Source organism: Haemaphysalis longicornis, unplaced genomic scaffold, assembly GCF_048455015.1.
Source record: "Haemaphysalis longicornis isolate Haplotype H1 unplaced genomic scaffold, Haemaphysalis longicornis Haplotype H1 scaffold_2, whole genome shotgun sequence".
Classification (NCBI taxonomy): Eukaryota; Metazoa; Arthropoda; class Arachnida; order Ixodida; family Ixodidae; genus Haemaphysalis; species Haemaphysalis longicornis.
Genome location: NW_027526295.1, coordinates 185,713,760 through 185,740,890, shown reverse-complemented (window position 1 = coordinate 185,740,890; position 27,131 = coordinate 185,713,760). Strand labels below are relative to the sequence as shown.

General features: G+C 45.8%; 2 protein-coding genes across 6 annotated transcripts in view; one reads left to right on the top strand and one right to left on the bottom strand.

Moving 5' to 3' along the window:
- The window catches only part of LOC144169635 (major facilitator superfamily domain-containing protein 12-like), a 58,768-nt gene that overhangs the window by 9,945 nt on the left and 21,692 nt on the right, over window positions 1-27,131 (bottom strand). For 4 of the 5 annotated variants that reach the window (XM_077698898.1, XM_077698897.1, XM_077698899.1 and 1 more), the window contains exons 3-10: window positions 18,706-18,886; window positions 13,400-13,513; window positions 11,230-11,471; window positions 9,403-9,610; window positions 7,777-7,912; window positions 6,076-6,252; window positions 4,922-5,014; window positions 2,406-2,498 (exon numbers count right to left, since the gene is read on the bottom strand). In XM_077698898.1, coding sequence (XP_077555024.1) covers window positions 2,406-2,498; window positions 4,922-5,014; window positions 6,076-6,252; window positions 7,777-7,912; window positions 9,403-9,610; window positions 11,230-11,471; window positions 13,400-13,467 — 1,017 coding nt within the window. In that variant the 5' untranslated portion in view covers window positions 13,468-13,513; window positions 18,706-18,886. Of the gene's footprint in view, window positions 1-2,405; window positions 2,499-4,921; window positions 5,015-6,075; window positions 6,253-7,776; window positions 7,913-9,402; window positions 9,611-11,229; window positions 11,472-13,399; window positions 13,514-18,705; window positions 18,887-24,515; window positions 24,665-27,131 lie in introns of those variants that run through there. The other variant, XM_077698901.1, reaches the window with a different exon arrangement.
- Window positions 19,694-26,174, top strand: LOC144169637 (uncharacterized). The gene is made up of 4 exons (XM_077698902.1): window positions 19,694-20,396; window positions 20,861-21,262; window positions 21,829-22,316; window positions 25,807-26,174. Exons 1-3 carry the CDS (start codon window positions 20,157-20,159, stop codon window positions 22,261-22,263), a joined length of 1,077 nt encoding a protein of 358 aa, XP_077555028.1. The 5' UTR covers window positions 19,694-20,156; the 3' UTR covers window positions 22,264-22,316; window positions 25,807-26,174.

Here is a 27,131-nt window from a genome sequence, read left to right as displayed (position 1 = left end):
GTCCTCAAGACCAGTGTCCCTCCCCCCTTGATGGAAGTTTGCCAGGCACTTCATGTAACCTCTGATGAGGGCTCAGTTTGAACCAACACCTGTGAGGAGTTGCAGTACCTGCTATAGGAATCAACAGTCTCATCAAAATATAGCAGGTCAAAGCAAGGATTCAAAGTAGGTAGTTTTTTTTCTTTCTGCAGTTTAAATGAACAAGCACTGTTACTGAAAGCACCACTAGATCAGCACGACACTTGGGTGCAACTTCTGCACAAACAAACTAATGGTTCCGCTTAATATTTTTTCAATGCAATAAAGTTTGCAGCTGCCATTATAAAGAATGGAGGAAAATCAAAACCCAATGCTTTATTGTAAACCAGGGCCTATTTAAAAAATTTTTTAACACCTTAAAAACTCCAATGGACTTTCAAAAACACTTTCCTGCCCCCAGGAAAAGCTGTGGTTTTAGGTAGGCTAGCGAATAATATTTTCCCAGTCACAAAAAGTATGCAACGTACAAGTGTATATGGTATCGAAATGTAGCAGGGCAAATTTCCTTTGCAATGGTAATTGCTTCAAAAAAGAATATTTATGTGGAAAAAAAGAAAAAACCTGCACTGAAAAATTTTGCGACAAACAAAAAAGCAAAAACATCAGTGTTGCTTCACACAGAAAAAATAAAAAAATCGAAGATGTACAGTTGTACACATACTAGAAGTGCAAAACTCCTGCGAATGTGAAATGCTGAACTCAGATTTCCTGACTTACAAAAAAAAAAAAAAAAAGCAACAATCCTGCGAATGTGAAATGCTGCTCAGATTTCCTGGCTTACAAAAAAAAAAAAAAAAACAGCAACAATCCTGCGAATGTGAAATGCTGAACTCTGATTTCCCGACTTACAAAAAAAAAAAAAAACAGCAACAATCCTGCGAATGTGAAATGCTGAACTCTGATTTCCCGACTTAAAAAAAAAAAAAAAAAAAAAAAAAAAACAGGTAGCCCTGGTTGGGGTTTGTGCCACTGATGAAAGCAGTTCCTCAAACTTGTGAAGCATAGGTTGGCCACACATGCATCGCAGAAAACGTTGGCTTTCTGCTCCACTCTTTTTTGTTTATAGCACAATTTAGTTTAGATACTCTTGCATTTCTGGGGCTTGTGTTGAACAGGGCTATCAGGTTTCCGGCTGGTTTCACACACTCTTGCTTTCCATACTAAAATCCAATGATTACAAGTTGTCCTCAGAGTCAGTGCTGCTAATATCCAAAAATTCGCGTGTAGGCTCGTCCAAGACCTTAGAAAAGTGGCGTTTCCGTGGTGCGGTCGCACACCATGCTCACGCCATCGCTGTATCTTCGAGTTCGCGTCATGTGACACCAGTAGTGCTTTGAAAAATCAGCACTGCACAAAAAAACAAAAGCAAAGAGGACGTAAGTGTCTGCTACTCAATAGATGGCGCCAGCTCTCAGTGCTCACTCTGAAAGCGCCTAATTCACAAGAGAAAACTTCAAGATTTAAACACATCGATAAACTACTATTGATTTACCCACTTACATTTCTAGATTTGGAAACTTCTTTAGATTTACTAATAGCATGAAATTTAAACGTTTGCACTTTACTTGTAGACACAACAAAATTTCATTAACGAAACAAGAATTATACCTTCTTGTTTTCTGGCTGAAAACAATGCGCTGAATCTTCAAACTGGCACGACAGCAAGAACATGGCAGCAAGGTTTGAACCACTAATGCTCAAACCTTCCCTGGGTCAATTTTCTGATAATGGGAAGGTCAATGCGGTACCAACCCTCTTTTTCAAGGAATGAAAAATTTTTTCTAGGTATGAGCTTGCATTTCTGCATAAACCAACTGCTTCACGCATGAATCAACACCACTAGACATGTTTTGCTTGCTTTCGAGAACTGTCACCTTCACGAATTCAATGACATACAATAATAAGAACTTGCACAACAGTTTCATGCTAGAACATACGCATGGCTAGCCAAAAGTGTTTAGCAAAGAAGACTAATTCCTCGCTCGCAGCTTACAGAAGGCTGAAGAACCAGGCCAGGTAATATGCAATATCTTTCACAGACCTAACAGTGCAGACTAAGAAGGAAAAGACAGCAGATATGTTACCCATGTTTTTTAAACTTGGGTTAAGAAAAACAAATGCCAACTAGCCCAGTCAAAGACTCCTGAAAGCTGCATTGTTCAAAATAAAATCTGCGCTTGGCTTCCACTCTGCCTGGCAACATGTTAGCTATATACAATTGATACCGCGCCTGTTTTCCACTCTGCTGCTATGCAACAATGACAAATCGGCATGTCATCCCTCACGCTGTAACTGAACCTGTCACGGTGAATGAATTTAGCTCTCGCATACATTCTCAGACATACAGTAAGTGCTCAAGAGCTCACCTTTGTTCCTATGTGCCGCGATATAAATTTGACTGGCAGCGACATCACGAGGCCACTGACGTACATGACCAGGGGGATGATTGCTATGCTTTCCTGCGAGGAGAGGGAACATACAGTCCACACTACTGTGAAAAACAAACATTCTCGCGTCAAACCTGGCAAGTTTTACAGGACTTACGTTCTCACACAACCTTGAAACAAAGAAGAAAATGAGAATGGAAGCAATTATGGACAGTGCTTATAGAAGAATGACGTGTCAAGTCAAGTTTGCCTCACTAACTTCGAGCTAAATTCGACAGAAGCAGTCATATATACTCCGACAGACTTTTGACAGCCTACAAGAAAGATGCAAAAGGTACAAGGGTACCTAAAAACAAAAACAGCTTTGTGCATACGTTTTCGCTAGCCTTAAAGAGGCCATGCAGACAACACAAGTTTGGTTTATCTCAAAAATTGCATCATTAGAATCATACTGACCCCACTCTTAATGTAAACTTCGCTCAAATAAGCTGTAAAATTATAGAAAGGGGGAATGGCCATGCGACCCACTAGCTCATTTCCCGCAATAGAACCTATGATATCATATGCCCAGCTGTGCAATTGGCTGAGGCTGGCAAAAGCAAACACATATTAGGCAGGGCTTATAGGCTTGCCGAACGAGCTATTTGCACTTAAATTTAGCGTACATTCTTTTTATAGCAGTAAGAATTAGAGCACTGCACGGGCCTGAATTTAAGGCCCGAGCCCGGCCCAAGCCCGTTTTGTGAAGCCCGAGCCCGACCCGAGCCCGTAACACCGAGCCCGGGCCCGGGCCCGGCCCGGGAATTCATAAGTGAGCCTAGCCCCGGCCCGGGCCCGTCGTCTCAAGCCTAGGCCTGGCCCGGGCCGTCGTCTCAATCCCAGGCCCGGCCCGGGCCCGTCGTCTCAATCCCACGCCCAGCCCGGGCACGGTCTTTTTTTTTTTTTGAGCCTAGGGGGGGCCCGCATGTGTGTAACCAGGCCTGGTCTTAGACGTTGAAGAAAATTTGTTTATTATATTTGGTCGAGTGTCTTCGTAGCGGGAAATCAGACGGAGCATGTAGTCTGTACAAGCACGACCCGAATTGTAACGCAAAAAAAAAGGGTCTAAAAGTACACGTAGTTTAGCTCACACCGTCTGCAGTTCACGCCACATGGGCGTAATAATAGCTTGTATTCTTACACAAGAGACACCATCACCTTTGATGACCAGACTCTTGGCAACTTCATGTGGTTGTTTCGGTCACAAGTTGGTGTTAATGAAATTTCTTGCTCTCCATTTCAATCCACGACTATGTGCGTGCGTTGAAATATTTTCCCTAGAGTGGTTGTTAGGCGGTGGCACTTCTCTAGCACGCGAGTTTGATTTCCAGCCATGGCAGCCGCATTTAGATTGGTTCGACATATAAAACACAAGTACATAGACATAGGTGTACAGCTCCAGGGTGGCTTAATTAATTCCTTCCCCGCTAGGGCATTCCTTGTAACCGTATCTTTGATATATTATACACCAAAATATAAAATCTTGATGCAGCACATGAAATGTCATTAAAGTTACAGTATAGTGACTATCAGCCCTAGCAAAACATGTTTTTAAAACAATATGTACAACTAACATCAAGAAGCGCGTAAAAGTGTACTTAGAATATTCAATTTTATGTTCTTTTCTACACTTCACGTCGGAACTATTAACGGCCGGGCCTATGAATTCAAGCCCGAGCCCGCTCCGGGCCCAAGGCGTCGAGCCCGAGCCCGGCCCGGGCCAGCGGCACTGGGCCCGGGCCCGCCGATAATTGACTTCGGGCGGGCCGGGTCGGGCCCGGGCTTTCAGGCTGGCTCGGGCCCGTGCAGTGCTCTAGTAAGGATTGTGTGGTGAACAAAAGTTACGAACGAACACGTAAACAATGGCACTTTCCCGGCTCACACTGCCTCACACAGCCGTCGGACGCATTGAACTTGTCTCACAGAACACTGACCAACAGACATACGTGGCATGGTCACTTACATGACCATGTTTGTCAAGTCATAGCTTACGGTTTAGGAAACGATTCGTATGAATCCTAAATAAAATACGGTAGGTATAGAAGTCCGGCCAAAAGCAAAGTGCGAACATTGGCACTTCAGTTAACTTTAGCGGTATTGCAGCACCATCTATGCAAGTGGGTCATAAACAAGATAACCGAACGGTCATCCGTGAGACGGTAGCAGCTAGCCCTGGTCAGCAGGCTATCTTTAGTTTTGAGGCCCTGCTCTGGATACATCATTGTCGACGCCACAAACACACATGATTTATCAGGAGAACTGAAATTTTTCAGTGAATAAAGCATCGTTTGCTGCCGAACAAGCGCTTAGGGCCCTGTAAAACACTAAATCTTTCAAATAAAACAAACTTGCATTTTGTCTGCACAGCCCCTTTTCAAGGGCAACAAAACTGGTTGAACTGTAACGCTCGTCTTGTACAATCCTGAGCACTTAAAATCGAAGCGGTTGGTACTCACCCTTTGTAGGAGCAGAGTGCGCTGGATGTATATGGAGACAAACACTTGATTCAGGTTGACGTAGAGACGCGTGCACATGTACACGACACCCACCTGCGACACCAGTCACACACTTGACACAATTCGCCATTTTGTGGAAACGAAAACGCAAGTGTGTGGCAAAAGGATTGGAAGCACTTACAAATTCTGGCCAAACTACAGAACTAATGAATCTCGAAGAGCTCAGAAAATGACAGCACACATCAGTTCATAAGCACGTCACTCCAAGTGCCAAAGTATGTACAGAGGGCAACACACTTGTCTATAACACCGGTTTCGTACTTATAGCCTTATCTTGCCTCGGCCGAAAAGCATTTAAAGAAAACTATTGTGTCATTCTGAAGTCTTAACCACACATTTTGACCTCAACGTTTTTTGTGACAAGTTTGAGTCCGAAGTTTTGAGAGGTAACTAGTTGAAGTTGAACTCCGTGTTATAGACAAGGGTTTTGCGCACTGTACTACCAGTTTACCAGCAACATTAGGAGGTCGTTTCAAAATAACAGAAGAGTTCCCGAAGATAACGATCTTAATTTGTTCCACTCGAAATTTATTACGTACATGTTCTCCCACCCCTTTTCCTGTACAAAAGCCTGGAAGACTACCCTGCATGTAAGCTTGTGAGCATTAAATACAAAACAAGTGATTTTACAGGATTACGCAACTCGAAGCTTGTTAACATGTAGTTTGCACTATTTACAATGGAATCCTAAAATAAAACGGTCTACAACTCTCCTATGAATTTCGCTTTAATCGTATTTCATTTGCATCACGGAAACAGGCTGGTTGCAGCGAAATATTGAACGCTTACAAGCGTGCACACAGGCTTAGAGAATGCCTTTACAGTGCATTTACGGTGCAGGAGAAATAGGAATTAAGCACAGCAGTACCATGACATTGCACGGCACACAACACAGCCTTTGAAGTGCACAACTTTTTCACCCCTAAACTTCCCTAATTTCCCCCTGTAGTTTCGACCCTACCATGGCAGTCGGAAGCAGACGATTGTATTTCAAAACACTGCACTGGTAGATAAATGTGGCCAACAGCCATTACCGTTATATTTTACTACTCATTAGCCCTTGGGCTGTAAGTATGCATGCACCAAGCACTCACCACGTAGAATCCCTTCTCCCTGAACCAGTCCTTCCAGGTAAAGTGGCACGAGCGGTCCAGCACCAGTGACCGGATGTACTCGTCTGTGTGGCGGGACCGGCTCTCCCGGCGACCCCCGCGAGATGGGTCGCGAACGACTATGTGGAAAATGACCGAGAAGAAGGCCCCGATTGCCACCTGCATTGCCCAACACAAGGAGAAGACTTGGCTCAACAGCTCGTGCAAACCTGGCCTCCGAGTGACAACAGAAAGAAAAAAAAAAAATCGCAAGTGAATTAATATGCATGTGAGCCATTAAATGTAAGCACCACCAAATAACGTTGGCTCTTACTAACGCATATTGCTTAGAACAGTCGCCAGTGATAGGTGCAACCAAAATGTAAGGCACATTTTCACACTAGTAAAGCAGAAGTTTCGCACAGTATTGAAAATCAGTTTGCTATGTGCAACTGCTACTGACAGTGATGGTAGCATAACACCACAGGCCCACCAGCCAAAAAACAAACAGCCTTGCGCCTATTCCATTTCACTATCACCTACAACTTGAAGCCTAAAATTCTACTGAAAGCTATGGCTAGATTTCTGTTATTTTTCTGCATTGTGTCCGCAAAATTGCATCTTCTATGCAGCGTGTGGAAGGCCATGCTGTTTGGAAGGAGCACCATCCTCTGGAGCCCTGCTAATTTTGTTGCATCACATTAACTGGAAATGGGGATCATTAAAAAGTCCCACGGTCCTCTGCTATTAACTGTGTCCAGGGCAGAAAAGGCATTCTCAGTGAAAAACATGTTAGCATGACAACTTACTCTGCTTAGAAGCTTGTGGACAGTGTCAGCATGTCAGCACCAAGTTATATTTTTAATTTGAAATCTATGAAAGACTGGCCTGGAAAAAGCCCTGGCCCAAGTTACACAATCCCTTTGGAGATTGGACATCAAACTTTGGTGGCACTGGTGGCAAGGAACCATTTTGAGTCTTCATTTAAAACACCGAAGTTTAATGAGCTGTAAAATTAGTTCCAAGCCGTGCATCTAAAAACTGCTTCGATTACTGCATTCACCAGGGTACATAGTATTGGAAAATGCAAGGATTACAGTTTTACGACCAACACTGTTTTGTCTACTGTTAAACCAAAATGGCTAATTAGCTCTAATTATCTTGGGAAATAATTGACAAACTGAAAAATAATGGCATATCCAAAATCAGTGGGGAAAAAGCAGCAAGACTGACAATTTTCGCAAAGTTTATTTGAAAATTAAAAGAAGTTGTTTTAAGACCAGTGTCCCCCTTGAAATATCCCTTTGCTGTAATTTGCAAGTAGAGACAAGCAAGAACCAGATGAAGTGCTTGAGAGTCTCTTTAATAGGTCTTTCATGAACACATTGCAAGCAAGAAAAAGAACGTTTAACCACAGCATTGAACATCAGGCTCTTGCCAATCCGTTTTTAGAAGCGTGCACTAGCACCCAACAGCTGTAGTCTTGTTGTGCTGCTAAAGCCTTTATGAACACCTGCACAGATGCACGCCATTTGCAGTTGGAGAAAGAAATCCCTGGCAAAGCACTCAGTTGCCCAACATCAACATTTCGGAAACACTGGGAAGAACAGGACGACAGTTTCCCACCAAGCTGCCATCTGTATCGAAGCCACTTTATCTGCCAATCCACAAATGCAATGAACCAAGCAGTCAGACCCCACGTACCACAATGAGGACTATGTCCCGAAAGACGTGGCCATCAGGGGGCCCAACTTGCGCTTCGTGGTCAGTGCCTGAGATGCCCAGGGCCGCCCAGGTTACCGTGTACACCACCACGTTGCTTGCCACCGTGAAGGCATACCTGCCAGTTGAAAGACGGTTGGTCACGGCTGGCTACACAAGGGAATAAGCTGCGAGCAGAACACTGCACCGCAAACATGCCACAATAAGCCATCTTTTCCATTGCAAGGACCAACTGAAGAGCAAAAACTTGCAGCAGTTTCACCCACAGGTTGATCAACGCAAGTAAAAAAAATGGGGAGGGTAAAACAGGTTTGCAAAGCACGCATAGCACCATTACAACAACCAGGATTCACTGATACAGTCAGGCAATACCACACGCATGTGCTATTGCTCTCGAAAGGGCAGTAAAGTATGAATAGCTGTTTACACTAAAAGGTATAGCTTTCTATGCTATTCCAAGAGCTTTTACTTTATAGCAACAGTTAGGTTGGAAATAAATGATTAAAGAAAACTTTTCTCCCTCCAGCTTCCTCTTTTTTTTTTTTTTTGCATAAAACAGTATCACAAATGGAGAAGACCACACACTGCCTGAACACTTATAGAGCCATCTGGATAGAACACTGACAGAGCACTGATAGAACACTGATAGAACACTGATAGAGCCATCTGGATAGAGCCATCTGGATAGAGCCAGGCACTGTGAACAGTAAGCCAACAGACAGATTCTTCACTTTGCCATTGCTGGGAATATCATACCGTATTTGCCATCGTTCCTTGGACACGTGTATGTATGATGGCAACAAACGACAGTGGCATTCGCCTTCATAAATGTAACGACTACCCTAGCTCACCAAGACAAGGCATCCTAATGTATGGTCCTACCTTGCTCTTTGCAAAAGAATGCCTAAACAAGCTCTGCCAATCCCATTTCAGCACTCGGGATTTGCAACTCAGGACTACCAATAATCTCCATTTACACTATTATAGCAATTACAGGTGCAACTTTCGCGAAATCTGCATTATTGTGGAAATGCCATGCGTTATACGTTTTGCCATCTGTAATTTCTTAAATTTCTTATTTCTTATTTCTTATTTAAGTTTTTCAAAAAAAATTTCGTTCGACCAATTATCTTCATTGACGTTATTATAACGTTTAGAAGTGAAACTTTGGCGAAATCTGCATTATTGTGGAAATGCAGGGCGCTACACGGTTTGCCAGTTTTCGTAATTTTTTTATATTTTTATTTTTCCCATTCTTCAAAATTTTGTTTGACCAGTTATCTCTATTTACGCCATTACAGCGATTGCAGGGGGAACTTCCGTGGCATCTGCACTATTGCGGAAATGAAGGGTGTTGCACGGTCCTGGCTGTGGGGGTACTACTACTCGGCAAAGAATGCTACGCATTAAAAGCATCTACCGTGGCTGGATGGAGCAGAGTGAGTTACCCAAAGGCTAGTTATTTTAAACTGAACAAGGTTGCATTTTGCCTTCGAGGCCCCCGTTCTGCAGTGGAGGCAGACTCTGCGTCACGGCGGCATCGCATCAATCCACACCGGCTTGGCTCAAGCTTGGGTTGAAAAGAAGGAGCGACGAACTCGGACTCACCGCATGGCATTGAGCTCCACCCTCTCGTGGGGGATGGGCGTCAGGTCGGGTATGAGGGAGAGGTGCGAGATTTGGGTGGAGGCCCATCCAAACTGGAAGATGACGATGAAGGCGGCGTAGTAGACAAACTCGGCCTCCTGGCTGCTCGGGTGGCTGCCCAGGGGCTTGCTGAACAGGAACGGGAAGCTGCCCACCACGCACAGGGTGCCTGCGTGCGCACAGTGGGAAAAGCGTGGAGCGATGATGATGGTGATGATGACAGCAGGGTCGAAAATGCAGGGTCTTTTCAGACAAAAAGTAGAAATTACATTACATCAGTAATCAGGTATAATCAGACAAGAGCAGAGAGCAATCAGGTCAGATCAAGCAAAAATGTTTGAGATTACGTTACATCAGTACGGCACATTTTCCAAAATATGAACTGCAGTTGATGCGGGGTGCTTTCAGTCTAGCCTTCTTAGCACTGCTTCAGTATTACAATTTCGTTTTCGATGGTGGGGCTCTGTGTGTAGGAACAGCTTCATATGCAATAATCAGCTTTAGATGTTCACCACATGTGTGTAAGCTATGTTGCTCAGATTTACTGGCCTACAGGATGGCACCGATTGTGTTCACGGTAAGTTCTACTTGACACTTGAAGGAAGGATGGCTGCAATTGCAGAATGCTTAAATGCACTGTAATGCGAGATATATATACACGCACACATATTATACGCATACTTTATGTGTAATGCCATATAGGAGGCACGATTATGAGGGTTGCAGCTTGAACCCCAATTCTGCCATACGTTTTCTTGCAAAATTTTCTGGCCATACTTTGTGCCAGTTTCGTCATTCAGTCGGCCAAAAACACTACTGCAGCATGGTCTACCTCCCTTCAAGGTGTCAGCCAAACCTAACTACCTCTGTTGCAAAGTGCATTTTGAATGCTCGAGCCTTTTGCTCAACTCTCATGGTGGTCAACTTCCGTCTTCGTTCAAGAACACTAGCAGTGCTCGCAAAGCATTGTGCTGCCAATGCTAGTGCCACAGCCTGTGGGAATTGTGGAGACCCGCAATCCTGAATCAGTGCGTGCTTTGGGAAGAGACGGGATGCGGAAAGACCCGAGAACGTGATGTCAAAGGGCACCACTAGTTCAGCAGTGCCCTGAAAGATGGCAAAGCCACTCTGCACGTTGCATGCTAGCTGGGATCCGCAAACATCCGCACGCGAGAGAAAGTCAGAATGTAGGTCGGGACTGGAGAGGAGAGATTGGCAGAATACTACAAAGAGCATGGTCGCGGTTGGTAACGCATCTCAGGTGTGGACCGTTCTGTCGTGCACCGTCAGTGTCTCCCATTCACAATCATAACCGAATGGCGTGATCCAAGAATGCTGTCGAGCTTCGTGCTCGCATGTTTTGGGAGATCCCAAATACATAGCTGTGCTTCGGCACTACTATTTACTGTGTTCTAATATCGGCAACCCTCGCCGAGTTGGTGTGGGTACAACAGCCCGCATGGTTAACGTCCCGGGAGCTAGCGTAATGGTCTACACCGGCGAGCTGGCTAGGTCACCCCCAGGAGCTCCAAAGTATTCCACAAGCTACAGTCACATACAGACAAGCCACAGCCTGTAGACGCAATTGGTCTGGTCCTAGTGCACGCCTCGCCACTAGAGAAGCTTGTCCCACCCTGGCTTTTCATTGATCATCCAAAGCAGCTCAAGCATCAGTGCACTCCACCCCCACAAAGAACTAAAACGTCCCCCTTTCACACAACATACACCTACTCCTGCATGCATATATGCGCACAAGCATGCAAAGATCAGAAGCGCACAATCCCTGACCAATGAGGTGCCAGGTCTTGCGCCGTCCGTAGCGGCAGAGCCAGAAGTCGTCGTCGCGGTCGGACTCGATGCCCACGAAGGGGGTGGCCACGGCGTCGGCCACCTGCCCCACCAGGAGCAGGGCCCCGGCCAGGGTGCTTCGCAGCTCCCGCACAAAGGTCAGGTAGGCCAGCAGGTAGGTGAACCACATGGAGGCACACAGGTCGTTCAGCACGTGGCCCACGCTGTACGCCAGGCGGGCCCTAGCGAAATGGGAAGAGCAACGCTTGGCTAGTGGGAAACAGACTGGTGTCCGCACCTCGCTGGTGCACAGCGAAAGTGTATGCAAGACAGTTGAGCATGTCTATTAAACCTTTATAAAAATGTCCGAATACCAAAGTAAGCACTTGTGTACTTAATAATAGTGCTTCTAGGGCAGTTTGGAAACTATCGCATAAAGATTGGGCACAATGTCTCCACATTTGAACACTATTGCAAGTGAAACCGGTCTGCCAGCAGTTGTGACAGACAAGGCCGATGACATGCAAGCGGTGACAAGCACACCGCTAGGAGGGCCGAAGCAAACTGAACACTTCATGCACCCATGCACCTAGATAAATTGCTAGTTATCTGTTTATTAATGCAAAGACTGCGCTGCTGTTGAACATTTTACCGTAATTACCCGATTCTAACGCGCACCTTTTCCCCGGAAAAATAGGTCCAAAAATCGCATGCGTGTTAGAATCGGATACGAAACCGAAACTGCCGTAACAACGGAAATTTCGTCTCGCCCATTGCCATCTCAAGATGGCACCAAAGCTTTTAGCAACAATTTTTCGGACGCAGGAAGCATAGGCGCCTAGGCTTTTCTATCGGCGTTCACACAAATAGTCATCTCGTTCAACTTGCGCACTTGATAGCAGCAATGGCAGCAGCGGCTCTCGCGCGTTCAAAACGAGTGATCGGTTGAAGCGCGCGCCTCTGGAGAAGTTCGCAGGTTGGGCGTGCGAGGCGTGGGCCACGATCCCATCGATCATGGTTGAACGTTCGTTATGAAGTGTGGCATCGCAAACACGCTTGACGGCACCAAGGATGAGATGTTGTGGTCAGCGGAGAGCGAAGAATAGGGAGATGGGTGAGATTACTTCGAGAAATAAATTGCCCGTTTATCTCGCATTCGTTTTTCTTGCTCACAAAGTTCCATGCGCATTAGAATCGGAAGGGCAAGTTTTTTCACCAGGAAAATAGTGTGCGCGTTAGAATCGGGTGATTACGGTATATAATTGTAACAGGAAGAGGAAGAGGTCGACCGAGAGGTGGCCAGCAGAAAGTGGACGAAGAGGAAGAAGAGGATGCGAAAGGACGATAGCCGACTCTCTAGCAAGGACAGCACTTTCTGGTCCTGTAGTAGACGTCGTAGAGCCGACACCTTTAATAACAGCAGCTAGGTACCGTAGGATGCTGAAACTCCGAGAACAGCAAGAATCGGTTTTACTGTCATTAAGTGACTTTAATCATCTTAAATTCTCATGGAAACCTGAATGGTGCCCTTCACGCAACTTAGAGGTGGTTATTACAGCCTTACGTTGTCGAGTACCCCAGTTAAATAGGTACTTGCACAGGTCTCGTCTGGCGCCAACAGCTCTGTGCAGCTATTGCAACGAAGACGAGTCTGTCGAACACTACCTGTTGACATGCCAACGTTTTTCCCGACTGAGACGTCAGTCCCTGGAGGTGCCGCTTTGCAGTTTGGGGATATCCCTAACAGGGCCGGCTATACTATCGTTCGAAGCATCCGAAACGGGGTTCTGCCGCCGGGATATATGCTCTGCTCTCCTGCGCTACATTGAAAATTCCGAACGATTTTCTTTATGATTGAGATTGGTCATCCTCGCTTTGATTTTCCAGTTTTTTTTTTCTCTCAAAACCAACTGATCTAAATTATCTTTACTAGGCGTCTCGTGATTTGATAAGAATGCCATTCATTTTTACAATCCTGTTGATTGGCCGATCCCCTGATTGGGTATGCGCCATTAATTATCAGGATCAACAACAACAACAATAACCAGACTGTTTGTCTTCGTCGTGAACTTGACCCAATAAAGGGGAACCTTAAAATGATGTTTTCGGGATGCACCGCGGTTTGATTTGTACACGTGAAAAGGGTAAAGACCCTGCGTTGAGACTGTACCTAAGAGGTAGAAGATGTGTCCTTGGTGAGGGGCCCTCCGAGCTTGTAGTAGCCACTTGGTCCGTCATATTGCTGGCACAAAGACCGTTCCCTGCCTTTACTTTCCCTCGTTACCTGCAGCAATGACAAAAGGTACCATCTAAATTGCACCAAGAACGAGGAAACGAAAACAGGGCTATGTTTGGCAACAACTCTAGAGTGTCTAACAGGCTGCCGCTGAAAATAAAAGCCCTTTGAAGTGTTATTGCATTTAAAAAATTTCACGAAACTGCAAAATGCCTCTGCCTGGTCATGGGCCTCCGTTAGGAACAGCACATGAGCTTAAGTATGCAGTTGCTTAAAAATAAAAATAGAACAGTACCTAAAAGCAGTTCCAAATCATAGCGCACAACTAGGTATCTCAGTGAAATTGCAGCAAACAGGGGGGACAGAAAGCACAATTGGTGGGTTCCACCTATATTTGCTTAAATCAAAACTGATAACATCCCAATGTTATCGCCCCTTTGGATGGAGTTATTTTAAGAGCAGAGAAAATCAAGCAGATGGATATCTGATTAGTTTGCAGAAAACTCAACATTTTCAAGCCGAGTGCAGTATTGGGAGAGTTCGTAATCCATCCTAATACAGCGCAACAGAGACAAAGAATTCAGGCGAAGATTGTGTCCCCGTTCCTTCTATAGCCCTGTCCACCAAGGAACCTGATTATCTACACGGGCGAGACGACGCAACATAGCTGGTCACCTCAAAGGACACAACACGTGCTTAGCACGAGGGGGTAAGGGGGGGGGGGGTAATCCTTTTGGGTTTTGTTTTACATCTCGTGTTTTTTGCATAGTTGCTATCCATTACTTATTGGGTCAACTCTCTTCGCCGTAAGTGTGCGTATGCATTTATAAATATGACATGTTTCTGTAATAAAAGTTCATTTGGAAGTCAGCACTCGTCCTGTGTGCCTCAGCTTAAGTCCTTGGTTCTGTTGCGCTGTATTGTTAAGATATAAACATTTGTACACATGACAAGAATTTCTGCAACATTAAAGTTGCAGCCAAGCTATCTTGCTGAGTAGGAAAATTAAGACAGGACATACACGAACAGCTTGCGGTAACTAGGCAAAGCTAATCTCAGGCTATTCGATGCAATAACATTCTTTAGCTACTAGTACATACCGATTTCTGATCATGCTTGTACTGAAAAAACCATTAGAGCCTAAAAAAGGACTTTATGGTAACAAGCACCGAACCAACGACCGCACTCGAACAGCCCAATGTCTCCCCCACTATTCGCCGCGAGCTCGACATGTAGGTGGCGACAGCGTCGCGCTGCTAGTGTGGATGCTCCGCTGAGCGGCCCGTAAGAATGCACACTGTGGGCGCGCTTCGTGCTTTTTTCTCGCCGTATGTGCGCACGAAAGGTGCAAACAAGAGTGGTATGCTGTAGTTCGGTTCCTCAACGTTCAATGTATAGCATGGAAGCGGCAGTCAGTTTTCATTACTACGCCAAAAAAAAAAAAAAAAACGACGGCTCATCGGGAATCTCAGAATGGCTGTAATTGTGACAATGAACTTCTACGCTGTGGCTCGTAGCAAGCTCGATCTTTCCAGACTATGGCTTTGAGCCTTCAATAAAAGCATAAGCAGAAACAAATCAGGAAGCCTCGATCACTGAAATTCAGTTTACAACGGCAATCTCAAGCGCTTTCACTGGTAGCATGACGCATTCTTGCATTTGTGGGATGCCCTGAAATGGTAACACTACTTAACTGCCCCGAAATTCTTTCTAAGAGCTTGGGATATTTTTTGTGTGTTCAAAAGGCAACATAAAATTACTGAATTTTGATCAGCGCAGACATATAAATGTAACCGCTCTAACGGGTCTTTTAAATGAAATTTTAGCGACTCTGAACGAAGGTTTGATGAATAACGTTTTCAGATCACTTATTTACGGCTTTCGTCGCAAGTGAACTAGCGTATTGAATTGTCAACGTACGCAGTACAATCAACATCTCATGTTTAGCTAGGTTTTCGCAAAAGGTTTACAGTGTGCAAACCAATTGCTTCTGGGACCTCACAGCGAGCACAAATTTTCTGTTACGGCTGCTCTGTTGACCATTTGCGTAACAGGTGCCTGCAACAGCGAGATGTGTTTGCATTCTTGCGTATAAGGTCGCTTACGAACCCTAAAGATGGCAATAAATGAAGTTGCGCTGTTGCAGATGTAGTAAAACATTTCCTTTTTATTTCTCGTTGCGAATCAGCGCAACGGGTTCCCGGTAACTACTTTGTTTTGTAAACTGAATATCGCCTTTGTCTTGGCATTTAATTCTTGAGGATTGGTTAAAAAATGAAATTCTGTGCATTTCTTTGTTTTTTTTTCGAGAAGGGGGGGGGAGGGGTCCTGCCAACGTTGCAAGAGCAGAGAGAAGAGAACGCATGTAACGCGAAAAGCCGAACTATGGTTATCAGTATAACTTATAATCGAAACTACACTAAGCGTTGTGTTCTGTAGCGGTGAAAAAGCAGTACTTTAACGCGTATTTTCAAAATTAATTAACCCCCCTTCGGTCCGAGATTGTCCAGGAATTGTGGCTCGCCTTTTCAAAAATGTATTGAAAGCAAGCATTGTGGGAAAAAATTAAAAAAAAAAAAGAGCGAGTCAAGGCACACACCCCTCGCACATGTGGGCATCAACGTATGTACATTATATTACCCGTTTTCTCCTCTTTCTTTAAACTTAGGTCCACCTTAAGAGGTTAATTAAGACGTGACCATATTAGGCATTTGGTTATGCTAAGTGAGACACGTTTCTCGACAAGGTGATTCATGTCGGATTTGAAAATGATATATATGAAAATGACACACGAAATGCCACATGACAGACGCAAACTCACAACTGCTTACTTTTACCGAAAATCCCCCCTAAATACTCTTGCGCATCCATAGAAACGTACTTTAAATAATACGTAAAATTAGCAACTCGATACAGTTGAATAAATGTTTATTACTCCTCCTCAGTGTAAACAACGACTGTCCAAAAATGGTATTTATTTTAGAAATATACGGGAAGGACACGATCACACAGGCGCTGGTGTAAAATACGTGTCCGGTAATGTATGGGCGATAGCGCACGGGTCGTGTGCAGTGTAAATGTTTTTGTTTGTTTCTTCTTTCTATAAGGACACAGCGCGGTTTTACAAGGGTGTGGAATTTGCACGCGTATGCACAGGTCTTGTCGCTTCTTACCCGTTTCGCGTACGAAACTTTTATCCTTTAAATAATCACCACGCCACCTTCAAAAAGCACCCTTCGACGTTCCCGAAACGGCAGACGACTGCACTCAACAATACGAAAAGTGCAATGTGTGGAAGCAATGTTCACACCACGGATATCTTGCTCCGTGGTTCACACTCAAGTGGTGACCACGGCGAAGATGTTTCGTGGAATTAAACCAGCGCATTAACCCTCAACGGCCGCTGATTATTGCGTTTCTAGAGGAAATGCGCAAGCAGAGGTAACTATGCCATTGCTTACTGCCAAACGAGCACACATATTGGTTGTTTTGTCGTGTGCAGCACGCGTCTTGCGCCGCACGCAACGTGAAAAAGCAGACGACGCGAGAGCGCCATCCACACTAGGAGCGGTTCGTCCCGCCGCCGCCAGGGGCCGACTCTGTTCGCGCTCGGGGCGAATACTATGGGGCAGGCATAGAAATGGATGAAAAAACCGAACAAGAAAGCGAGTTTTTTATTACAATTGCACCGTCTGTTTCAGAGCTAAAAAACTGCTTGCGTGCCGTCACAGCAGAAGAGCACCAGGTGTCGTGCCTATAAAATATTTACTGCACATTAATGTGACAGCCTTTTTTGCTGCTACACACAAACTTCTGATCTTGGTACATCTGGTCTCTAATCACCATATACAAAACTAACATTATACTGGTACACCAACCACATGCTAAGCCACAATCAGAGTTTGAATTTTGCCCCTGTTACACCGACAGCTGGAAATTCAAAGCTGCATGTAACCCCCACCCACTGATGTCCATTGATGTCATGATTACCATATTTTTGTGATTTTAAGCACCCCCAGGTTCTAAAAAACATTTGGAAAAAAGTTTGCATGTGAATATAAACACCCCCTTTTCTAAGCAACCATTGCAAGGTGGATTTCAGACGCGTGGAAGCGGGCCCAAGTTGACATTGTGGCCAAGTCATTGATAAAGTTCAATTACAAATTATTTCACTGAAACAGAAGACAACCTGTTGGGGCATACTGAACTGAAAGGGGCGGCCCACAGGGCACAACGGACTTGAATGATAGTAATGGTGACCGAGTATCATACGTAAGCGGCCGGTTCACTGTCTGCACCCATTTTTCTTTTAAACGTTCGCCAAATAAAACAATATTCCTTGCGCCCGTCTCATCAAGATATGGCCTCGAAAAAATGTGGCGGGGGTGGGGGGGGGGGTGCGTGGTTTAGGTTTTCCAAATCTAAGCACCCCCCCCCTCGCTTGGGGCATTGTGGTCATGGAAAAAGAGGGGGCGCTTAAAATCGAGCACACACGGTAGATCGAGGGTACAGCACTCTTTCTTTCAGACCACATGGTGCCTCACAGTTCAGCAAGCTGCTTTTCGTTAAACAAATGTGGCCTGCATTTTTTTCCAAATAAGTAATGAGAACATAAATTGGTCAACTACCCTCGCTGCACAGATGCAAGGAAGGCCAGGTTACTAGATAGTAATTGTACTTAAAAATCCAGCATAGTCCCATTCCTTCTCTGTTAGCCCATTTCTAAAGTGTGTGTGTGTGTGTGTGTGTGTTCTTTTTTTTTTTTTTCAGATATTAGCCACGCGAACTGAAAACTTTTCCCATTGGCCAAGATGCTTGCAACAGCAACAACGGCCGGGTCTCTGCTGACACATTCTTCTGTCACAAGCTGAAGACAAAATAAAACAATGAAAATGCTGTCAGGTACCAACCCTGGTACAACTGCACCAGCTCTTCGTAAAGCCGTAATACAATGAAACATAGTAAACGTTAGCCATGACCTGGAAAATATAGCAGCCGAATTCAGTTACTCTGCGCCTTGTGCAAGAGGGCAAACAAATCTTCGCTCCTTTCGATGTGACACCAAGAAAAACAAAATTTGTGACCCAGGACGAACCTTTTTCCGCATATGCTAAATTTGTGGAGCCAAGGTAAACTATATCTGCTCCTCCCCGCCCCCTCGAAATAAGCAAACGCTGCGTGGTGGCGAATTAAACCCCGTTGGCGCCACATCGTGCAAATATTTTCTATGACGTCTATACCTCTTTTTAACGAGATTTCCTCGAAGGAGAAAGCCGCGATGTAACGTCACGCACGTAGCAGCTTCGACCCAGATCACCGATCACCGGCTTGCCGCGGCGGGAACAGCGGCGGCGATGTCTTGCGGGAAAGCCGACTCGGAGGTGGCAGCATAAAAGTAGGATTCACGAACGGCGCTTCTACCTGAAAGACGAATTAAGAGCAGACAAAGAATGAAACTACGGCCGTAACGTCCGAAACGATAGACACGCAAGTGCTCTCATAAAATAGGCCGTGAAATAAAAGCTGTCGACGCACGTTCGCTATAGCTGCCACCTGCCAGCAAGCCCCGAAAAGTGCCCACAAACGAGCGTGTCTTGCCAATCAATGCTCAAAAAAGTTCCGACAACGAGTGTTTGAGCAGAAGTTAAATGACGACTAGCCTCTCGTACATGCAAGTTTTATATACTTACGAAAAGTATCCAGAAAAAAAAAAAAATGAGGGGTGGATCTTTTAATCGTAAACGGCATCGAGTGAATCGAGCACAGATGCTAAGGCTTGTTTCATTTGGATCACGGGATAGGCGATGTTATGTACAGCTGGTGTGAATGCGTCAAGCAGCTTCACAGACGCCGTCGAAGCCACGAAAGTCACAGCGACGCGCAGTAGCAGACGACACAGCGGCGCGCAAGACAGGCCAGCAAACGCGGCTACGATATCCGCAAGCAACGACAGGTAAAAACCACTCAAAGCGTACACGTGTAAAATATCTTCCACGGCAAATAACAGCCGTTCAAAGAGTCAAAGAGCAAAAATTTGTCATCTTGTCGAACCGTACGTTACCGCCCACCACCTGGAACAGTAATTTTTGCAAAAAACAATGTTTTTAATAACAGTGTTAGCAACAACAAAAAAATTGAACCAATGAAAACATAGGTTCAAGAGTTCATAAAACCGCTTGTTTTCCAGCAATGAACCGCAATTGTATGGCAAATCTTTACGAGAAGCGGAGCACACGGCGCCAGCTGTGGCGCCGTCTGCTCATGGTTTTGTTTCGTCTGCAAATGCTATACGACGTTATTGTTCCGCCAAAAAATTTGAACTGCGTGCCGCGCGAACGCCGGTGGAGTGACGACGACGATGATGAAAAGATCTCGCACGTACGCGTGCCGCTCGCGCTGCCGTTCGAATCTGACCTGCGCAATGCACGATTCGCCACCGTGTCTTGCCAGCCGAATTCGCTTCGCCGAGGATCGTAGCGCGCATCGTAGATAGGGTCCCCCCTGCGTATCCTTAAACGCTAACAATACGCTGCCGGTCGACAACGTCGTGCTAGTTTACCCCGGAGAGCGTTAATTGTACCCCACGTTGAGGGTTGCGACTGATCGAGCGGTGCCGGCGGCGGTCTAGCAGCAGCGCAGTAGCCGCTTTCGTAGAGTACGCGGTAGTATAGTAGTAGCTAGCGAGATTGCGATGACGAGCACCTACGAGATCTTCCTGTTCGCGCTGGCGCTCCTGTTCGGCCTGGTACTGCGGCGGGCCGCCCCTGTGGTTGAGCTCAGCGTGGTCGAGCAACTGGAGCGCAGGCTCAACACGATGGAGAACCAAAAGCGTAAGCTCAAACGGCAGATGGCCGAACTCCGGGCGCGGCTGAACAGGGCCGAGGCGAGGCTGCTCGAGGAATCGTCGACGGCGCATGAAGGCCCGGCCCAGGTGAGCGCAGACGCCGATTGACAATCGCCCCATCCCGCGCGATTTGTTCGCATTTGTACACAGCAACTTGCGGGCTCAGATCAAATATTTCAACGGGGCTGACGTCACGAACTGCTACAGCTGTGGCAAGCTTGAGCAACGGAACTGAACTGATGTAGGCACGGTAATTGGTTTTGTAACAGGTAAACTAGCTCGGTCGGAGATGGGTGCCTGATGAGAAATTTCCGGATTCTTGTGCAACAGGGCAGATACACGAACTGTGGAAACCATTCGTTCTGGACTGTTCACATTCTTTAATGGCGTTGTCATTTGTAAACCACGTACGCTTTGCTTAATTAAAGACATGCCGTGTTAAATGTGACACTGCGCTTTGAACCCATGCCTCAACTTTCTATTTCTGGGGTATAACGCACTGGCAGCTGTCCATCCAAGGCAAATTACGTGCCTTTGCCGTTTCATTGCAGACGTACGTAGATCTTGACAAACAGCACCGTTCCGAACTCGAAGACGCGCCGCCCCGCGAGCCTCCAGAGGGCTCGTCCTCACCCGGTCACGACGAGGCAGTGAAGCTGCTCCAGTTTTGTCGTTCCACTATGCTCCACTATCTTTCCTGCATCATTGAAATCGCCGAACGGCGCAACACGGCGGTGTCGAAGCTGTACTTTGACGTTTTTGGCGAGACCAACGGCGACGTCCAGCTGCTCAGCGAGCTCACAGACCCCTGGCGCCGATGGGCAGAGCAGCTGACCGCACACCGGGACCGGGCGGAGCGCACCTTTACACACTCTCTCGAGCGGGCCAGCCGCAACAAGAAGCTGGGGCTTGAAGAACTGCAGACTTCGGTGGGCCTCCAGCATCTGGCGTGGGTGAGCTTGACATTCATTCCACTTCAAATTGGGTGTGCACGCACAAACAGCATTGCCCCAGGTTTATTGGATTTGAGCAGTGTAGCAAGCTAGAATTTAGTGTTTTTCCTTCTTTTTATTGCAGGATGCAAAATATGCTTGGCTCAAAGTCCAATATTATGGCAAATATACAATCTTCACTGTTGTGGGTTAGTGTACTGTCGAGTGGCTCAGCTGTCCAGGCATAGCCTCCTTGTCCAGGACAAGCTAAGTCAGGTGTGACACCTGGGCATGGTTCAGAAGAGCTCTGGCGTTTAGCTTTTGGAATGAGTTTCAGTGCAAGAGACAGGCAGATAACAGATGTATATTGGAACTGCCAAAACTCTCACTTGGATTCTTGGTCTGAGAAGCCTTGCATATGTGATAAACCACTTGTGGAACTGCCACAACTGTGGAGACTGTCTGGCACTAGTTTTCAGGGCGATTCGTTGACTAAAAAAAAAATTGCTGCCAGTGTGCTGTAATAACTTCTGCCTCCCCCTCCCCCAACGTTGTTCTGGGCGACGACGATGGCTGTGTGTGCACAGCCGGAGCCCGACTACGGCTTTGACCGGATCCTGGACCTGATTCGGCTGCGGCTCGCGTCCCCCATGCCGCGGCCGGAGAGCGTCAATGACTTCGAGTTCCTGCAGTGCACCACGAGCAGCGTGTCTTCCACCGCCAGCAGCAGCACACTGTGTGGGGGTTCCGGAGGGCGCGGCGGCACTGGCAACAACGGCAACAAGGCGGCCGGCGGCGGCGGCGACAACATCTGCCTGGGCTTGGTGCGCAAATCGGGCTACCTGCGCTTGGCCCGCACCCTGCACAAGCGCATGCCGGACATCCCCGAGGAGCGGCTGGTGGCCTGCCTGGAGGCGCTGCGCAGCCAGAACGGCGGCCTGACCGGACTGCGCATCAGCGAGATCCGCGAGGAAGTGACGCGCCTTGTCCAGCAGTGGCCCCCATCCTCCCCGGTCCGGTGACTGCACCGCGGCCCCCCTGCATCTTCTCACCGCGCGTTCATCCCCATCATCAGGTGAGGACCCTCAGCCCCAGTTCCTTTGGTTAAGCTGGGTCCATTGCCTTTTCTAGCAATTTAGTGACGACGATAAAAGCTCAATTATGCACTCTTAAAACAGAATAGTCTGGCAGTCATGCCATGGATTATGTGTCATGAGGTATTAGAGAACAATCGTGTTCACCCAAACCGGGGATGTGAACGACCAAAAACGGGTGGAATAAACAGGCTGATTATAAACGAAGAAAAATACGTTGAGTCTGAACCCCCGGTGTCGCATGCATTATACATTTTTTTGCATTGTTATACCTCTAGGGTTTTGTGCTGGAGCAGCCTGTGGGTTCCGATATGTGCTGTTATGGAGTGTTAACGATTTAGACTGCCTGGGAGACATCAAAATCTGACACAAAAAAGCCCTGGCCAACAGACAAACTTGAGACCTTGTGCTCAATAATGCCCTACCCATAAGCCACCATGAAAGGTGTGTGCATTCGTTACCCTAGCAGACCATTGAGCAGACTATCATGGACCCCCATTGCATTTTCCGCAAAAACTACAAAGTAAATGACTGTAGAGGACACTCTCCAAAGTCTCCAACGATCACTTTTAAAATGGGGAAAGGGGATTGCAACTGCACCTCTGTTTGACAGAGCTTTCTTTTCTGTTATGACTGGTGCAAGAGCTTTTAGTTTTTTTCTAGTTATTTTGATTTTAGGGTTTAATGCGCCGAAGCAACACACGCGATGAGGCGCACTGTAGTGGAGGGCTCTGGATTACTTTCGACCACCTGGGGATCTTTAACAAGTGCCGAAATCTCGTACACACGGGCGTTTTTGCTTTTCACCTCCATCAGAAAAGCGGCCGCCACAGCCAGGAATCGAACCCGTGTCCTTGTGCTCAGCAGCACAACACTTTAGCCACTGAGCCACTACGGCGGGTGTTTTTTTTTAGTTGCACTAGTGCTTATCTCCTTTACGTGCATTCTAATGTATTTTTGCCTGTTAGAGCTGTCACTGCTCTGCCATCTATTTTGAACATCCAGACAGACTGTTTGATAAGTATCTTTGAAGCGCAGGCATCACAGCTCGGGCATTGAGTTAGATGATGATGATGGTTGGATGTTTATGGCGCAAGGCCAACTAGGGCAAAGAGCGCCACATTATGAGTTAGTCTATCCAGGTGTGAAGTGGTAGAAGCTAAGTTTAGACGAAATATTCCGTCAGAGAAGCACGAAAAGTGAAACGTTTTTACGAAGGAGGAATTGTCATCAACCTAAATTCAGCAGATAACACAGCTACAATGGGTCTGTACAACGTTGAGAAAACATCACAGTAAGAAAAATTTACACGAGTCGCTCAGTACTATTTTTCAGTTCAAGTTTGTCGGGCCCATGGGTAAATCCCCAATGTGAGAAGGAACATTTGGTTGAACTAGAACGGATCTTGTTTTGTGGCAGGGAATCGCTAAAATGGCTAAGGACTGAATCCAGTAGTGTGAAGCTTGTGGACATTGTGTAAAAGTGCAATTTAATGAGAAACCATCGCGGAAATGTAACTGCAGAAATTGCCCAGCACAAAAGATATGACTAGTGCAGAGAACTTACTGGTGACCATCTGTGGCAGTGCCATGAATTAATGAAATTGACACCAAGAAAAGTGTAAGGAACAGCAGTTCGTGTCTACATAAGTTGCATCTCTGTTATAAAGCTCATTTAAAAACAGTAATCCCAGAAACAAGTGGCATGAGGAGAGATGTGACAGTAGTTTTTTAAAGACGTTTTATGCTCAAAGTGAAAGCACAACTTATCACGCAGGATATTGCGAAACAGACCACACAAGAAGAAAAAAAAAAAAACCCTGAGAAACTGTCACAGCTTTACAGTAACAAAGTTTGTCATTTCTTTCCAGGCTTTCCCATCTAATAAACCGACTGCACCTAAAGCAGCAAAGGAGCTGTAATGTTCAGTGCAATAAACCACTAATTTTAGCAGACAAATTATGGTTTCGCACTGCTGGTTCAATTACTAGTACCAGTACTAAACATGCATGCTAAGTTGGGAAATAAATGCAGAGAGCTTTCACTAAGGATGAATGGAGCAAAAATGAATACTTTCCAAGTGCTTAAGGGTAATTTTCTTATCAATTAAAAAACCAAATGAAAGGCTCATCCCTGGTTTTTTCATTAGTAATAGCTCCATGAATGTGTCAAATTACATACCAAGATGAAGTGGGGCACCAAAAGACTTCCATCCTTGCAGCTACTGCTGCAACCTTCGTGAATGCTTTAGCACATCAATGGGCATTCAAGGATTTCCCACAAGACAATGCCGCACAGCGTTCCGCACGTGACACTGGCCACCAGGATGCTCCTTTGTCACTCCTTGCCCGCCCACTTGCAGACGTCACCTGCTGTCCCAACAGCCTATTGTCTTACAAGTGCTGATAATCCTTATCTTCATCCCAATTGTGCAAGGCTGATGAGGCACGTACATCAGCGTATCACGTTACATTCCGAGCAATCTCTAGACGACCATGGACAACAGCTTCCTAATATGAATGCGACTGGGAAATGCTTTCACGGTAGAACTGTAGAACTGTATCAATCATACATCTTATGAGGAAACTTGTAGACCTAGACAGTACAGCGATAAGACCGGAAGTAAAATATTGAGATCGTTTGCCCTACAAGAGTCTCGGTAGGTCTATTAGAAATAGACTTGGTTGTTTCTATAGCATGTGTCATACGTTCAATCGGCCAACTGTTTTGTTGGAGGTTTCTAAAACACTCAACTTTGAACCTCACAATGATGACTGCCTTCCGCTATGCAATCCCGTATTTTTATGGCGGCTCATCTAGAAAGTCATAATACAGACATTCGAGTCATGAAGAGGGTATTTGTTGCAACTGTATGCCTTGTAGAGGCACGTATGCCTTGTAGGGGGCACAGACTCCTGTCAAGCCTTTTCTCGGCTTTTTGTCCGTGCCCCTAAGCATCCTAGGATGTTTGAATAAACTGGGGAAAAAATAAAAAACACCAACTTAATGCTGTAGAAATACTTCGCAAGCCATGCAAGTTGACCAGAGACCCATCTGCAGTCTACAGAAAAAAAAAAAAAGCAATTGAGAAGGTGGTGTTGCTGAAATGAAATTCAACGTTAGCAAATATTGCTAAAAACAGTGTATGTCGGTTGAGAATTCCCATTTGAGCCATATTTCAGACTTTAGATACTGTTTCTACTTTGAAATGCATTATCTTGCAAGGAACCCGGTTACTAGCAGAGTGGCAACAGTTGATTGTGAAGTGTTGCAAAGTGAAGTGTGTGTGTATCATACTCCATCTCATGGATACATTGTTTTTGCAAACGCACTGCTACAAACAGATGTGTATGTTGGTTGAGAATTCCCATTCGAGCCATATTTCAGACTTCCAATATTGTTTCTACTTTGGAATGCATTATCTTGCAAGGAACCCTCCCCATCTCATGCAAACATTGTTTTTACTATGCAGGTACCTGCTGCTGCCAAAAGAAAAAAAAAAGGAATAAAGAAGAGGAAAGGCTGACAGACAGCGGCAGCAGGACCACATGTGTGCCTCCCTCCCCCTCACTGGAAAAAACTTTTGTTTTTTTGTCTTTCAGAAAGACCTAGGCGGGAAGAGACGGCCCGAGTGATGGCCGTTTTGACCGACGCATGTGTGCGCAGGGGACCGTGGCGCGACCACCACCGGCGCATATTTTTCTCGCATTTTGTTCGCTATGCGCCACGGACTCCCCTGCTGCATGTGTGTGCCGTCGGTCGCCAGCCGGAACCCCGACGGCAGTGCTGTTAATAAGCGCCCCCACCCTCCACTTTTTTAAAAATAAAGCTACTTCCTTACACGTGTGTCCTTACAGCTGGTCTCCTCGGTGCACGAGATCCTTTCATTCGCACGACTTAAACTAGCACCTGATGGCATGCAAATAATGAAGTTGCTGTCAGCAATTTGAAATACACCAGGTATACTTTCATTTCATTGATGTGAAACCCTTGCACGTCTCGTCAAACTCGAAATCAAGTAGAAGTCTCAATTTTATTAAGGCAAAAGTTGTACACCATGAAATGCAAAAAGCGACTGTCTGCGGCAGTTCCAACACAAATGGTTTCAAAAGTCTCCTCAGAGGCGAGTATAAGTGAACCCATGAGTGCTTTACTGATTTTCGGCAATGGCATTACTAGTAAAGTCAATTTATGAATGTGTCAGGGTACAACAATGGCACATAATACACGTAAATTAATAACAAGGACGCATGGTTACAGGTAGTTCGTGAATAATACGTATCAGGACTTGAACCCACAACCTTTCAAGTAAGTGTCGGGACTCAAACCCATGACCTGCCAAGTATGTGTGGGATTAAGATAGATTAAGGATGGTAAAATAGCGTGGCTGCTGTGTTGGCAGGTGGACATGTATATAATAGGTGCCCGTCACAATAGCGCCAAGCTTTCACCTTCAAGGCACGTAGGCAGACTGAAGTAGCATATGAACTCCATGGCTGCCTGAACATGTAAGCAAATCCCTAAAAGGCCTGCAACAAGCCCATTATGGCTACTCCCAGAAGACACGAGATCCTAGAAGATGCACAAGATCTTCCAGTACTCGCACCTCTTTGAGAGTCTTAGCCAACTCCTCAAAAAGCTGTTGTGACATTGTAATCTCAGCATACGTTGTTCTATCGATATTGACTTGCTTCAGATAATTCTTTGAGCAGAGAAGTGCTTTTAGAAAGTGCGCTCAAGCTCTGACCTGCCAAAAGTTGTCTTTTGGGTGTGCCACATGAGCACGTGATGAGTGGA